This window comes from Bos grunniens, chromosome 11, assembly GCF_055505025.1.
Source record: "Bos grunniens cultivar Pamir isolate PY7600 chromosome 11, Bosgru_T2T1.0, whole genome shotgun sequence".
Lineage (NCBI taxonomy): Eukaryota > Metazoa > Chordata > Mammalia > Artiodactyla > Bovidae > Bos > Bos grunniens.
This window is the reverse complement of record NC_141175.1, coordinates 3,192,990-3,209,308: the sequence shown is the minus strand read 5'-3', so window position 1 is coordinate 3,209,308 and position 16,319 is coordinate 3,192,990. Positions and strand designations below refer to the sequence as shown.

Here is a 16,319-nt window from a genome sequence, read left to right as displayed (position 1 = left end):
GCCACTGGGGGGATCACGTCACCCTCAGGGGTGTCCAGCTCCACCTACGGGCCCTTCGCCGTTCCCACCGAGCTCAGAGGCGCCTCCCCAGCCTGCTCACGGGCGCGATGGCCGGGCCACCCGACGGCCCTTCTGCCTGGCCTCCTTGGACTGCAGGGCCGCCCGAGCCAAACCGAGCACAGCCGCTGGGCTGCCTGCCCCGCTGGGCCCCGCTGCCCTCCCCGGGCACAGCCCACCCCTCAGGTGCCCAGCTCAACACCCCCAGCCCCCGCCTTTCCCCCATCTGTGGGCATCTCGCTTGTCCTCCAGGACCACTGCCCCCCCGGCTGCGTCCCCACCGGCTGCTGTCCTCAGGGACCCCGCCCGGGCCTCATCGTGCCTGCCAACTCTCAGTTCTCACGTGGTTCTCGTCTGCACGGTGCCCAATCTGGGCGGGGCAGCGGGACCACACTCGTGAGGGTTCTGACGCCGACTCCATTCACAGCGGCTGCTACCGCGTAAGGGGCTCCCTTCCAGGGCGGGGCTGGGTGCCGGCTGCGAGAACCCAGGGCTGGTCCTCAGAGCGGCCTCACGCGTGGGGCCCTGGTTTGGCTCCTTGCACGGGACAGGAGACCGGCCTGTACTGAGCCAGGAGCTTCAGCATGAAGGCGGTTCATGGACGGGGGTCTGGGGGGTGCCCAGGCGCGGCCGGGACCGAGGAGGGGGACGGGCCTGGGGCAGGGCTGGGTGATCCCCAGACGGACAGATCCTGCCCATCTGGACCAGCCCCCGCCGGCCTTCTGCTCACACCTGTGCACGCCTGTGGGTGTCAGGAGCAGGCACTCTGCTGAGCCAGAGCACCAGCAGGGGTCAGCAGGAAGAGGGGCCCTCCCCGGGGCCCGCATAGCCCAGGCTGCCATTTCCCACCTGCATGCAGGCGGGCAGAGGGGCCTGCAGCCGGGCACCAGCGTCCAGCCGCCCTCCCGATGTAGTAAGGAGCGACTCCTCCTTTCCTGGCTGCCAGGACCCCAGCGACTCTCCTCAAACCAGCGGCCTGCGCTCTGGGCCCCGCCTAGGCCAGGCCCCGGGGGTGGGGGGCACATCCCCACCGTGAACCTCAGACGCCTCCACTGGGAGAGGGGACCCTCGTCCCCATTTCACAGATGGAGAGACCCAGGTCAGAGAGGGGAACTGGCCACACAGCTAACAGGGAGGGCCTACCCTGGGAGCCTCCCCCACAGGTGACCCCCAGTCACCTCCGTGCCCGAGCTTGCCCTCCAACCCCCTGCATGTGTGAGCACAGGGACGAGCGCGGCCCCCCGCTCCCCGCACAGAACCCTCTACCCCCGCCTCGCCGCCCCCGCGGCCCGTCTCCACCCCCGCTCATTAGTGCTGAGAGGCCCCGGGTGCCGTGCCGGAGGCTGGCCTGGGGGTGGCGGCCGCCCAGTATGTGTGTGGGGACGGGGCGTGGTGCTGGGTGGGCACCAAGTCCCACGTCAGGGACTGCTCGGGTCGGACGTCTTCAGCTGGTCCTCTCCTGGGGCACGCTGTCCGGGCCGGAAGAGTGGGCGGACCAGCCCCCAGCCCCGAGATCACAGCTCTGGGGGTCTCCCTCCGGGGACCCTCTGCTCTCCGACCTGTGACCCGAGGTCCCAGCTGGCCGGGGCAGGGGCGGCGGCTCTGTGAGCACCCACGAAGGGGCCCCCAAGACGCTCCCACTGATGTCTTGCTTGTGAGAGGAGGCAGGGAGGGAGAGAGGCCCAGAGCCCCTGAGGGGGGCGTCCACCAGCCCTGGAGGTGGGAGGCCGTTGGTGAGGCCCAGGCTGCACCCTGGTCCATCGGTTCCCAGGGCGGAGGCCTCACCCCTGAGGGAGGGGAGATGGCAGACAGCCTGCAGGCCTGGAGCTGGGCGGCTGTGGCTCCAGGGCCGGGTGACTTCAGGCGAGCCGCCTCCCGTGAGGGCTCCTCTGCTCTGCTGTTTGTAGCCGGAGGGGCTGGGACTGGCCCATCCCTGAGGCTCCGGGCAGCTTTATCATCTCTGGAACATTCCTCTCTTGGGAGAGCACGTGGGCACAGCCCCAGACTGTCTCCGAGGCAGCAGACCGCGCTGTGCCAGGCGCCACGGGGAGGGGATCTCAGGGTATGCCCGCCTGTCTGTGTGGGTGGCGGACACACCCCTGTGGACACAAAGTCCCCATCAGGCCAGGACGGGGCGAGGTTAGAAGAGGAGCCAGGGTGCGCTGAGCTGAACCAGAGTGGTCTCCACCACCCCCACCACCTCCAGCCCTGCCGGGCAGCCGGGGTCTCTCCAGGGAGCCCATCTGCCCAGAGCCATCACAGCGCCACGGGCTGGGCCCCCACAGAGGCCTCTCCAAGCCGCTGTCTCCTCTGCCCTCTGCAGTGCTCAGGCCACAGAACTGCCACCCGAGGAGCGGAAGCCTGGCCCCACCGACCCTGCCTCGGGGCCTCACTGCTCCAGCTCACAGAGGGCGGTGGGCAAGCCGGACGCCTCCCGGCTCCGATAGCAGCCCCGCACGCACACTGGCCTCAGCTCAGCTTTCTTTAGTGTTTCACGCGCAGACCCGATGCTGAGCATTCCGCCTACTCAGACACGCTCACTGCTCCCAGCAAGCGCCTCACATCCCCGTTACAGAGGGATGGGCTTGCACGGGGTCCGATTTATTCCAGTCTCCCCGTGAGTGAAGTGTGCGGCCAACGTCTCACTCGGGGCTGCCTGCCTCCCAGACGTGCTCACATCCCAGCAGTGACCACCCTGGCTCAGCCCCATCCCCGGGCAGCCTGCTCCCCCGGCCTCAGTCTCCCCATCTGCAAAGTGGGACGATGGGATCCCACTGCTGACCCCAGAGCCGTCGGACAGGTCGGGCAGGACACAGGGACGAGAGGTCCTGGAAACTGTAGAGGGCGGTGGATTTGCCAAACCCAGGCACCCTGCAGCACTGCCCCCTCCCCCAGCTGGCCTCTTCCTTCTTTGCTTACTGCCACCTCTTCCAAGACGCCCTCTGGATTTCAGGGAAGGCTCCTTTCTAAAGAGCCCGGGATGTTCACCCCACCCCACCCCATCCCAGCAGCTTCCCTTGTAGCTCAGTCGGTAAAGAATCTGCCTGCAATGCAGGAGACCCAGGTTCGATCCCTGGGTCGGGAAGATCCCCTGGAGAAGGAAATGGCAACCCGCTCCAATATTCTTCCCTGGAGAATCCCATGGACAGAGGAACCTGGAGGGCTACAGTCCACGGGGTCACAAGAGTTGGACACGACTTAGTGACAAACCATCACCTCCGCCGCCCCATTCTAGGGCAGCCACCGCCCACCCACCAGCCCCCATGGGCACTCGCCTGATGTCATAGCTGTGCATGTCCTTCTCTGGGCGCCCGTGGACAATCCAATAAGCCAGCTGCTGCCCGCAGCCACCGCCCAGCATCATTCCTGGCAGGAGCAGAGAGCTGTGGGTCTGCAATCTGCCCCCAGGCCCTGCACCCCACCTCCGTGCCCCTCCCACCTCTGTGGGCAGCGTCAGCCCCTATGCCCTGGGTCTCACCCCTGGGGTGCCACATGCCTCCTCCTGGCAGGCCTGTCCCATCTCCACCCCTGTCCCAGCCACAGCGCTCCTAGGCCCACCCCCATCCCAGGAAGGGGCGGCTCTGAGAACTGGAGGAGAGCCCAGCTGGGCCCCTCACTTCCGAGACGGCAGGAGTCGGGGAAGCTGCGCTGCCCGTACTCACCTGCGCTGTTGAAGCCACAGCCCAGGAAGAACCCGCGGAGCTCGGGCGCCTCCCCCATCAGGGGCTTGTGGTCCGGGGTGAATGACTCTGAAAGGGAGGGGAGAGCCTGAGGGTCCCTCCCGGCCACATGCTCCTGGGTGCAATCTCCCAAGAAGACAATAACTGAGGCGGGAGTGGGCATCCGAGGCCGCTTCCTCCCTGCTCGCTCCTGCCACGTTCCGCTGAGGTCTTCCTCACTGATGATCTGAACTGGGCTCTGCCTCGTGGGGCCCAGGTGTGTCTCGTGACTTGCTGCTGGCGGGGGACCTCTCCCCGAGTCCCCGGCACAGCTTCCCGTCCCTGCGCCAGCTTCCCGCTGTATCACAGCAGGGCATTCCTGCCCATCGAACCCCGGGCAATGCAAGGGCCGGGCTTTGCTCGCTGCCGTATCTCAAGGCACAGGGTCCAGCAAACAGTTGGTGCTTGATACATGCTCGCTCAGTGAATGAAGGGTTGTAAGTTCTCTGGGAGAGGGGACCAAGCCTCTGGCTTCTGTCTGCCGCCAGCGTGCTGGGGACGGAGGCTAGGACTGATGGAGAGGAACGCTCGAGCATGATTAAAAAGGGCGTCCCTGGTGGCTGAGATGGTGAAGAATCCACCTGCAACGCGGGAGGCCCAGGTTCAATCCTTGGGTTGGGAAGATCCCCTGGAGGAGGGAAAGACTGCCCACTGCAGTATCCTTGCTGCTACCCACTCTGGTATGATTATAAAGAGCCCCACTTGGCAGCCACAGTCCTGGGTTTGAACCCTGCTTTACTGATTCCTGGCTGTGTGACCTTGGCTCAGAAGAGCCTTGGACCCTCGTCTGTAACACAGGGATCATGGTCCCGATGACCGCGGACTTCACAGGGCTGTGAGTTACTCGGTCACAAATATTTGCAGCCCACCCGTCTGTGCCCAGAACTCAGCCCTGGGAGGCCACTGACAGGCCCCACCCCTCGGGGAGCTGCCGGGAGAGTGAGTGGGACAGAGAGCCAAAGCATGAGTAAGCAAAAAGGAGGGTGTCTGGGGGGAAAAAGTGCTATGTGATAAGGGGTCTGGAGTGACCGGAGGGCAGGCCGCTCCTAACCACCGTGCCGGCGCCACCAGAACCCCGGGTCACAGAGGCGGACGCCGCCCGGCCGGTCAGGGCCCCAGGCTCCCCGCGGGGTCCTAAGCTCTGTGTGTGCTGGTCACAAGCGCTGCCCTCCTCCCTGCTGGTGACCGGCCGAGCCTGGTATCCGACCCTCAGCATCTGAGCTGGAGGAGGCCGCCAGCCTCAGGGACCTGAGAAGGCTTCCAAACAGCCGCAGGGCAGGGTGGAGGAGGCAGGGCGGACAGAAGGGCAGGGCCCCTGGTGAGGGCCTTGGAGGCCACAGTGACCCTGGCGGGCCTCCAGTGGGGGTGTCAGTGGGGGCCCAGGTCCTATGAGGGGGCCTGTGTGCAGGTCGGGCTGCGAGGGGCAAGCGGGGGAGGCCAGGAGGGCTTCGGGTGAGGCCGGAGCGGCTCCCGAGATGGTTGTATTTGGGGATGACCTGGTGAGCATTCTGGGAGTGCTGGAAATGTTTCCAGAATGTTCTGAACAGTCTTCACAGAAAGTTAGCAGGAGGGAAGTTTGGGGGTCAAGGGTCACCTGGATGTTTAAAAAATGATTCAAGAAGATGCCGGATGCCTGGGACAGGGGCCCCCAAACTTGTCTCTGACGTCCCGACCTTGGAATAAGAGGTCTGAGGGCCCCCCGCTTCCTGAAGTCAAGGGTCCTGGGACTTCCCTGTTCTGTCCCGGAGGCCGAGGGCCGTTGACCGGCCAGCAAAAAGGCCCGTGTCCCCAGAGAACCTTCCTCACGCTGGGAAACCAGCCTCCAGGGGTCCTGACAGACACATTCTCCCAGTGGGGCTTCTCGGGTCGCTGACCCGCAATCCTGTTAGAGCCAGGATGTTCCCTGGGATTGTGTCGGGCCTGGCAATACTCTTGCCTGGAAAATTCCATGGATGGAGGAACCTCATGGGCCACAGTCCATGGGGTCACAAAGAGTCGGATGCAACTGAGCAACTTTGCTTTCGCCTTGGCTTTCTCCCTGCCAGCCCCACCAGGCCCGGGAAGCCCTGGGGCAGTGAGTCTTCGGCCTGAGCCCCACACCCTGCGCCCCGAACCTCCCGGGCTGGCCAGGGGGACCCCAGCTACCTCTTCTGGGAAAGCTGCCTGCTCACCTTTGCTCCTTCATGAGCCGAACAGATTGAAGCAGCCAGGGCTGGCGGCTGTCTGGACCCCATGTGCTCGGGGCCCAGGAGGGCCGGGCGCCCCGGCAGGCCGCAGGCTGGGTGTAGGGACCCCTCCCTCCCCTGGCCTGGCCTGCCCCTCACTCCTTGCTCGGCCTGCAGGGACAACTTTGCCTGCTGACCTGCAGCTCATGTGTGGCTTCCCCTCCTCACTCGGCCTGCCACCCATTTCATAGACGAGGACACCAAGGGTCAAGGAACGCAGAGTTTCAGACCCAGAGCTTCCTCTCTGGGCAACTGTCTTTTTGACCCTCTCTCCACCGCTAGGTAGGCACACGCTCCCTGCTTCTTGCCTTTGTTGAGGATTAAAGGGGCCCCTCTGTGCAGGAAGGAGGGGGACACCCCTGTGATTCTGCTGGAGCCAGGATGGGGGCGGCACGTCTGCGCCTGCAGGCCCGCTCCCCTACCCGGAACCCTGGCCCCAACGCCCCACATGGTGCCCTCTAGGTGGCCCATCTTGTACCCACCAGCTTTGAGAGCCTGCCTCTGGCCGAGACGAGGCGCCAGTGATATCTTAGAGGCCCCTGTGAGCCCTGGCTTGTGCCACACACAGCCCTGCAGCTGAGACGTCTGGGCCTCAGGGCTGCCTTGGGCTCCTCTTCTGCCCAGAGGCCACCCTCTCTCTGCCAAGACCCCAGGCTGGCCGCCTCATCCCCCACCCCCGCCTCCACGCCCTCACCCTGGAACACGCCTTCTACCCTGCCCAGAGCCCACCGCCTTGGGTTCCTACTGCAGAGGCTCCGCCCAGCCTCCAACACAGGAGCTCCCCACCATCCTGCTGGGCTCCAGGCACTCAGCTCTCAGAAGGAGCTGAGTGGACACCGTGGAGCCCCTTCACACCATGGCCCGCCTCTGGGGCCCCGGGCTCAGATCTTACTCTGGAATCTTCTCCATCTGCATGCAGCCTTTGAGACTCAGCTCAGACGGCTCGCTCGGCGTGCATGGGTCTTCCCCCACCCTGGGGTCCCTGAACTCCCTGGGGCCCCTGAATTCCCTGGGGCACCCTAGGATGACCCTGCCCCAGGCCCAGTCACGGAACCGTCCCCTCTCCCCGCTGCGTTCTGAGTGACCCCCGTCACAACACTTTGAACGTCTGCGGTGTAGCCTGGCCAGCTGGCCCTCCCACAGCAAGTGAGTGGTCTTGGCTGAACATGCCAGCATCGAGGGCCCCAGTCTGCCCTGGCCTGGGGTCTGACCCGGCCGGCTGGCAGGCAGGGTCGGGGCCTGCACCCTGCACACCCGAGACGGGCACTCAGAAGCTGAGCCTTTTGGTTCATGCCGTTTTGCTCCAGCCTCCTGCGGTCCAGCTCTTCTGGGGACCGGAGGGGAGGCCCCAGGTGGGGCCTTTCCACGCTGTGAGGGAGTGTGGCCAGAAGGCAGAGGGGTGAGGCCGACCCGGGGGGCCCGCAGCCCTGAGCGAACAGCATCAGGAGCGAGCTTGGCCCTTGCTCCCTGGCTCAGCCTCACTGGGCGCTGGGAGGGGCTAGCCCCATCTCACAGCTGAAGGCACCAGATTCAAGCAGGGACTGAGCCCAGGTGGCCCCCAGGAGGGTAGGGCGGGCAGAGGTCTGGCTGGGGCCCGGGGGCAGGCTTATGTCTGTCACCTGCAGGGAGGAAGACGCACAGTGCTGCCCGCCCAGGACGGAGGGCCGGCCGGCCACACTCTGGGGGCGGCCAACTCCCACCCGCCCCCAGCTCCGGGCCTCCCCACTCACCAGGGCCACAGACTGTGGACTTAATCCCAGTTTTCTCCAGCACGGGGACCCGGTTGATGGCACCTTCAATATGCTGGGTGAACACATCCCAGTCCAGGTCGAAGAGGCCGAAGGCAAACTCATCTGACACCTGGGGACATGGCGGGAAGCTGCCCTGTGCCGGCCGGCCCCTGGAGTGCGGAGCCGGGCAGGCCCTGGCCAGCGTCTCCATCGGGTGGTGATGGTCTAGACGGTCCCCTGTTTGTCTCCCCCCTCCACCCCCCAGAGGGCCTGTCTGCTCCCCTTCCTGCGTGGACCCAGGCCCACCTGCTCTGCCCTGGACTGTTGCAATGGCCTCCTGCTTGCTGCCCTCCTTCAACCCATTCGCCCAAGTCAGATCAGGCCCTTTCTTGCTCTCGAGCCCCCCAAGACCCCCTGTGACTCTGTGTCTCCTAAAACCCTACATAAGCAGGCCCTGCCCACATCCACCATGGACCCACAGCCACGCTGACCTTCCTTCGGTTCTTCGAGGACACCAAGCTTGGTCTGACCGCAGGGCCCTCACCTCCATGGGCGAGCTGCTGCCCACCCTCCCTCTGCAGGGTCCACTCAGATGTCAGACCCTCATCCAGCCGTGCCTGACCGCAGTCTGAAGGACATCCTTCCACTCCAGTCTCACTAGGCTTACCCTCAGCCTGTTAACTTCACTCAGGGTTCAGATCACCATCCCAAATTACGTGACTTCTTTGTTTATTTATTGTGTGTCTCCCCACCAGAATACAGGCCTCTGGGCACAGAGACTTTTATCTTGGTCTCCCTCTTTCTCCCCAAAGTAAAACAGTATCTGGCCGAAAGGAGTCATTTTATTGTTCAATTTGAAGACTAAACACATGAATACGAGAGCCGGGGTGGCCCATATGTGGTTGAAGTGGCTGAGGGTGCTGAGGGGGGCGCTGGGCCTGCATGAAGCTGGGCCTGCATGAAGCTTCCTGCAGAAGCTGCCAGGAGAGCAGCCCAGGCCGGAGGGAGACACAGCTAGAGCCACGGCGGGCAGGGGAGGGTGAGGGATGCTTTGCTGATGGGTGGAGGGCTTACATGCCTTCATCATCTACTAGAGTCCCCACTGCATAGCTTGCAGCCTCTGACTACTGCTGCTTTGAAGCCAGCCCTCCGCCTGCCCCGGGTCTGTATATGCCCGCGTGCCAGGTTCTTAAGGGCTGGAGAAATGTGGGTTCGACTTCATGGGATGGGGGACCTGCCACTTCTCAGGTGGGGGGAGAGCTCCAGGACGGGGGTCTCCGGAAGAGGGCGTCTCCGCTCTGAGACGCAGCCCCACACCCCCCCTCGAGCCCTGGTGTCTCACGTCCTCCCAGAAGATGGGGTTGGTCTCGTAGCCGCCCACAGACAAGGCGTCCCCCTGCAGCCGGAGGTAGACAGAGGCATCATGGTCGCGGACGTTGGGCATGTTCTAGAGGGCAGAGCACAGAGGCCTCGGGGTCAGCGGGGCAGGGCAGTGGGCCAGCACCTCCACCAGGGCTCACAGACCCTGCAGGGCCCACGGTGCCTCCTCCTCATTGTAGGACCCTGAGGACACGGTGGACCTGGGGCCTCGCTTACACAGTGGACAGAGCCCCCCGCTCACACCCGTAAGACGGCAGCAGAGATGTGGGGAGGAGGGGGCAGCTCAAAGGTAAAACCACAGAGAGCAGAAGACAGGAGAGCTCCACCAGCCCAGGGGGACAGAGTGGGTGGGGGGTATGCCTCAGCTGGGGCTGGGGGGGCAGAGTGGGTTGGGGCTGTGCCTCAGCTGGGGCTGGGGGGTCAGGGGAGAGTCTGCCAGCCTCCATACTCCCTCTAGTCTGCACAGGCCCAGCCTGCAGGCGGTGGCCAAGCACATGTGTGTAAGTGTGTGCGTGTGTGCACATGTGTGCATGTGTGTGCCTGTGTGTGAGTATGCATGTGTGTGTGAGCGTGTCTAAGTGTGTGCATGTGGACATGTGCACATTTGTGTGTGCATGTGTGCATGTGTGTGAGTGTGCACGTGTGTGTGAGTGTGAGAGAGAGTGTGTATGTATGTGAACAGAAGGTTGGACTAGGGTATCCTCAAAGCCGTTGGACCCGGGTGCCCTCCGTCCAGACGCCTCGCCCTCCAGGCCCGAGCCCCGCCCCACAGGCCCGCGGACGTGTCTCTGGTGAAAAGGGTCCCAGAGACCCCAGGCTCCAGGGAGGTGAGGAGTGGGCTGCCGTTCCCCCCTCGACAACAGACTGGAGATTCTTTTGGAGACACCGACGCCAAGGTCCCTCATCAAAGAGAAGAGCGTTTGACAGAAGGACTGGATGAGGCCAAGAACATCTTCCAGGTCAGGCTAAAACACATGAGGCACGGGAATCAGGAACGGGGAAAAGTAAGAAAATTAGAAAGTCAGTCCTGAAGGGCTGACATTTACCTCACAGGGGCTCCAGGAAGAGAAAACACGGAGAATGGAGTCATAGGAAAGTCAAAGCAAAAAGCCAAGATGACTTCTCAGATTGAAAGTTGTGAGTCTCAGTCCTGAAGGGCCCACGAATGACCGGACCAGGCTTGCACAGAGGCTGTGCTGGAATGGATCGCTGGGACACAAGGGAACAGGTGGGTCCTAAGTAAAGAAACAGCAGCCCTGGAGGCTGGAAGACCCAGGGCAAAGTCCAGCAAATTCTGAAGACGACTTTGAAGGCAGAGTTCCTCATCAGTTGGGTGTGAGAAAGAATAAAGATTCTTTTTGACCGTTCATGTACACAGAAGCGTTTATCTCCCCAAGTAGCCTTCTCAGTAAGTGGCCAGAGACCATGCCCTGTGCACGGAGAGCAGCGCATACGAACAGAAGACGGGTGAGGAGGCTCCCGGGGTGACTGCGGAGCAGAGGCTGATGGAGAAGATCAGAGCGAAGAGCCCTTCGGGGAGGGCAGTGCAGCTTGGAGACTTTACATGCTCTCTCTGCTCTGTATGAATATGCAGAAAATATTACTGTTTGACAGATCTTTTGAGACGTTTGAGGGGGGGAAAACTGTGACAGTTATGAATGTAGGTGCAAATATCCAGAGGATGAGACGGTTGGATGGCATCACCGATTCAATGGACATGAGTTTGAGCAAACTCTGGGATACAGTGGAGGACAGGGAAGTCTGGTATGCTGCAGTCCACGGGGTTGCAGAGAGTCGGACACGATTTAGCAACTAAACAACAACAAGCCTTCACAAAATACTAGGAAACGGAACCCAGCAACATATAAAAAAGATTATCTACCCTGGCCAAGTGCGGTTTATTTCAGGGACGCAAAGTTGGCTTAACATCTGAAAATCAATCTAGGTCATATACCACTATCAATAAAGGGTGAAAAACACTAATTTATTTCAATAGGTGCAGAAAAAGTACTTGACAGATAAAAACACTTTCATCATAAAAACAGTTAATATCCAGGAACAAAGAGAACCTCCTGATAAAGGACATGAAAGAAACGGAACAGGAAGGAGAGAAGAGAAGCCTCCTCAGCGGTCAGTGCACAGGAAGGGGAAGCTGCAGCACAGGGAAGACTAGAGAGCTCCTCAGGAAAACTAGAGACACCAACGGGACGTTTCATGCAAAGATGGGCCCGATAAAGGACAGAAATGGTATGGGCCTAACAGAAGCAGAAGATATTAAGAACAGGTGGCAGGAATATACAGCACTGACCTAAAGCCAGACATCCTGGACTGTGAAGTCAAGTGGGCCTTAGAAAGCATCACTATGAACAAAGCTAGTGGAGGTGATGGAATTCCAGTTGAGCTATTTCAAATCCTGAAAGATGATGCTGTGAAAGTGCTGCACTCAATATGCCAGCAAATTTGGAAAACTCAGCCGTGGCCACAGGACTGAGAAAGGTCAGTTTTCATTCCAATCCCAAAGAAAGGCAATGCCAAACAATTCTCAAACTACCGCACAATTGCACTCATCTCACACGCTAGTAAAGTAATGCTCAAAATTCTCCAAGCCAGGCTTCAGCAGTACGTGAATCGTGAACTTCCTGATGTTCAAGCTGGTTTTAGAAAAGGCAGAGGAACCAGAGACCAAATTGCCAACATCCACTAGATCATCAAAAAAGCAAGAGAGTTACAGAAAAACATCTATTTCTGCTTTATTGCCTATGCCAAAGCCTTTGACTGTGTGGATCACAAGAAACTGTGGAAAATTGTGAAAGAGATGGGAATACCAGACCACCTGACCTGCCTCCTGAGAAATCTCTATGCAGGTCAAGAAGCAACAGTTAGAACTGGACACGGAACAACAGACTGGTTCCAAATTGGGAAAGGAGTACGTCAAGGCTGTATACTGTCACCTTGTTTATTTAACTTCTATGCAGAGGACATCATGAGAAACGCTGGACTAGGTGAATCACAAGCTGGAATCAAGATTGCTGGGAGAAATATCAATAACCTCAGATATGCAGATGACACCACCCTTATGGCAGAAAGTGAAGAAGAACTAAAGAGCCTCTTGATGAAAGTGAAAGAGGAGAGTGAAAAAGTTGGCTTAAAACTCAACATTCAGAAAATGAAGATCATGGCATCTGGTCCCATCACTCATGGCAAATAGATGGGGAAACACTGAAAACAGTGAGAGACTTTATTTATTTATTTATTTTTTTGGTCTCCAAAATCACTGCAGATGGTGACTGCAGCCATGAAATTTAAAAAATGCTTGCTCCTTGGAAGAAAAGTTATGACCAACCTAGACAGCATATTAAAAAGCAGAGACATCAGTTTCCCAACAAAGGTCGGTCTAGTCAAGGCTATGGTTTTTCCAGTGGTCATGTATGGATGTGAGAGCTGGACTATAAAGAAGGTTGAGTGCCAAAGAATTGATGCTTGTGAACTGTGGTGTTGGAGAAGAGTCTTGAGAGCCCCTTGGACTGCAAGGAGATCCAACCAGTCCATCCTAAAGGAGATCAGTCCTGGGTGTTCATTGGAAGGACTGATGCTGAAGCTGAAGTTCCAATACTTTGGCCACCTGATGGGAAGAGTCAACTCATTGGAAAAGACCCTGATGCTGGGAAAGATTGAGGGCAAGAGAAGGGGACGACAGAGGATGAGACAGTTAGATGGCATCACCCACTCAGTGAACATGAATTTGAGCAAACTCTGGGAGATAGTGGAGGACAGAGGAGCCTGGTGTGCTGCAGTTCAGGGGATCGCAAAGAGTCGGACACGACTTAGTGACTGAACAATGTCGTAGCTGATTCGCTTTGCTGTACGGCAGAGACTCATACTATTTGTAAAGCAACCGTGTGTCAGTCACTCGGTCAAGTCTGACTCTTCGAAACCCCTGGACTGCAGCCCCCCAGGCTCCTCTCTCCATGGAAATCGCCAGTGAGAACACTGGAGACGGCTGCCATTCCCTTCTCCAGGGGATCTTTCCGACCCAGGGATAGAACCTGGTTCTCCTGCATTGCAGGCGGATTCTTTACTGTTTGAGCCAACAGGGAAGCCCAAAGCAACTATACTCCCCCCCAAAAAATTAATTAAAAAATGAATTTGAGAAAGAAGTGTGAAACTTGTACTGTAAAAATTAGAAACAATTTAATAAAAAGACAATCCAGGGACTTCCCTGGTGTGGAAGTGGTTACGTCTCCATTCCTCCAGTGCAGGGGGGACAGGATTGATCCCACATTCCATGCAGCCAAAAAAGTTTATTTTTTTTAATTAAAAAAGACAATCCAATGAAAAATGAGCAAAGTGTCTTAATAGTGGTTTTCCCCAAAAAACATACATAAGGCCAGTAAGCTCATGAAAAGATGCTCAACATCATTAGTCATTAGGGAAATGCAACTCAAAACTACAAGATACCACTTTACACCCATGATGATGGCTAGAAGGAAAAAGATGGTAACAAATATTGCTGACAACGTGGAAAAGTCAGAACCCTCACGCACTGAGGCTGGGAGTGTAAAACAGTGCAGCTTCTTTGGAAAACAGTCTAACAGTCAAAAAGCTGCGCACGGAGTTAGCAACGCTCCTCTGTAACTCAGCAATTCCACTTCAAAGGTATCCACCCAAGAGAAAGGAAAACACATGTCCACACAAGTCTTGTATGTGAATGTTCACAGCAGCACAATCTACAGTAGCCAAAAAGTGAAAACAGCCCAAGCAGCCACCAGCAGATGAAAGGAGAAATACATCACGGTTTACAGGAGCGTATCATTCAGCCCTAAAAAGAAACGAAATTCTGACACATGTCCTAAAAGGATGAGCCCTGACAACGTCATGCAGAGTGAAAGAAGCCAGGCGTAAAGGCCGCAAATCATGTGATTCCATTTCATTCAAAGTCCAAAATAGGAAAATCCATAGAGAGAGAAATCAGATTAGTGACGACCTAAGCTAAGGGTGGCATGGGAAACGGGGACTGATAATGTGGATGGGGCTGTAGGGACAAAGATGATGTTAGATAAATGACAGCTAGATGGTAGATATGGATGACTATAATAATAACAGACGGATGATCAATAATGGACGGATGGATGGGTGATAGATGATAGACAGATAGGCTCAGTTTAGTTCAGTTCAGTCGCTCAGTCGGGTCCGACTCTTTGTAACCCCATGGACTATAGCCCGCCAGGCTTCTCTGTCCTTGGGATTTCCCAGTCAAGAATACTGGAGTGGGGTGCCATTTCCTGCTCCAGGGGATCTTCCGAACCTAGGGATCGAACCTGCATCCCCTGCGTCTCCTGCATTGGCAGGCAGATTCTTTACCCTTGAGCCACATAGATAGGAAGAATTAATGACAGCTACATAGGGAACTGAACAGCTGGAAAAACATACTTATTAATAATAACTCCAGGAAACACAAGAAGTTGGACACTGCTTGCTCAGGAGTTAACGATGTTTTCATTGCCATCAGATTGCAAATACTGACTACTGATTAACCAATAAGTGAACAAGCAAAAAGTAAAATCATTTCAGAAAGCAAGCGGGAGTGAGGAGAGGCTCATTCCCCTGCGGGTCCCGGGCGCCGAGCCGGCTCTCAGCACCCCCAACCCTGGAGATGGACTCCTCAGGTGTGACCCCTCCACCCCACATTTGAGGACACGCAGCGACCAAAAGGGACCACCCGGCAGGGGCCCTGCCTCCTACTCCGGTCTGCGGGCTGCCTGGCTCCTCTGAGCATGGCAGCAGGGACGTCTGGGCCGAGGAGCTGCAGTCAGGAGCCACACGGGGAGTTCTCGGTAACCGAGCACTTCAGAACCGGTGATCTCGTTACCTCTGCTATCTCTACTACCCGAAAAACAAAACACACGAAATGCTGGGGCTCCACAGGGCGGGACAGTGGGGACACCTGGTGGTCAGGACAGCCTCTGCATTTGTCCAGCAGGATCCGTGTCCCTCCTCCCGGCCTTGCAAGGCCCCGGCTGCCACAGAGAGCCCAGCCCAGGCTCAGCTCAGCCCAAGGCGTCCACGGGGTACCCTCGCTGCCCCCTGCATCCAGAAGCCCACCCTATAGGTGCGACCCCAGGGCCACTGCTGTCACTGCCTCCTGATCCCAGCCCGTCCCCTTCCATCCGCTGCTCCTGGCCTCACCCTCGTTCAAATCCCGCCAGTTGCTTCCTTCAGGAAGCCCGTCTGATGGTGCCAGGCTTCCCAGTTCTCTGAGGCCCTTGCTGCCTGGACCATCCCACGTCCTCTGTCACAGTCACGGCGGTCCTCACCTTGATGTGCCAGGCACTGCGCTCAGCCCTTCAGCCCACCACTTGGTTCCTCCCTCAGCACGGCCCTACACAGTTTTAAACCCATTTTGCAGAAGAGGACACAGGCTCTGGCGGCGCCTCGGCTCACCTGGCTGGCTAATGGAGCGGGTCGGATGCACACCCCAAGCTTGGGCCTTTTCCCACGGCTCCGCCGCAGCAGAGCAGTAGGTGGAAGGCAGTAGGGTTGTCAGACCATCACGCGGCATCCGGGCCACCGTGTCTGGTGGACGCAGAGACCAGATCCAGAGAGGTCCCTGGATGCGGTCACAGAGGAGCCGAGGACAGCGCTCGCCTAGGACCCAGGATGGCACGGTTTCTTAGAACCGGGGTCCTTGGGGCAGCACAGCCCCCTGTCCCCCAGGAAGAAAGAAGAAGGGCATGTTGTCCAGGGGACTGAACCCTGAGCCCTCACAAGCAGCCTGGGGCATCCAGGCCCCCAACACCGTGAGGCCCAGACCTGGGCAGTTGGCCCCTCACAATGCAAGACTCTCCACTGTCAGGGAGTCTCCTGACCACCCATAAACAGACCCGGGTGTCAGGGACCTCCCAGCATGAGCCCCAGAGCCCAGTTACAGGAGCTGCCTTGGCCTAAGCGAGCTTGTTCTCTGACTCACCAAGGGGTCAGACCATGTGGGAGGTCAGGGTCAGGGCCCGTTCCTCTCCCAGATTCAGGCTGCCCAGGTGTGATCTCAGGAGAGGCTGCCCTCCCAGACTCCCCATGTGGAGGGGAGCATGGGGAACTTGGCCCCCAGCCCCGAATCTCCTCTTTTCTCCTACAAAGAGTCTAAGAGTTTCTGGGGCTGGTGGCCCTTCCCTGGGGTGGAGCCTGGGGTTCCCAGAGGCACACAGGTCTCT

At 58.7% G+C, this 16,319-nt stretch overlaps 1 protein-coding gene across 13 annotated transcripts in view; it reads right to left on the bottom strand.

Annotated features, from left to right (window-relative positions):
- Window positions 1–16,319, bottom strand: part of SARDH (sarcosine dehydrogenase) — a 60,459-nt gene that overhangs the window by 35,967 nt on the left and 8,173 nt on the right. For all 13 annotated transcript variants that reach the window (XR_015136077.1, XR_015136078.1, XR_015136079.1 and 10 more), the window contains 4 exons: window positions 9,074–9,178; window positions 7,732–7,861; window positions 3,720–3,806; window positions 3,333–3,423 (listed from right to left, as the gene is read on the bottom strand). Coding sequence is in view for 10 of the 13 variants with exons in the window: in XM_086324198.1 (XP_086180324.1) it covers window positions 3,333–3,423; window positions 3,720–3,806; window positions 7,732–7,861; window positions 9,074–9,178 (413 nt within the window). In the remaining 3 variants the exon portion in view is untranslated. The remainder of the gene's footprint in view (window positions 1–3,332; window positions 3,424–3,719; window positions 3,807–7,731; window positions 7,862–9,073; window positions 9,179–16,319) is intronic.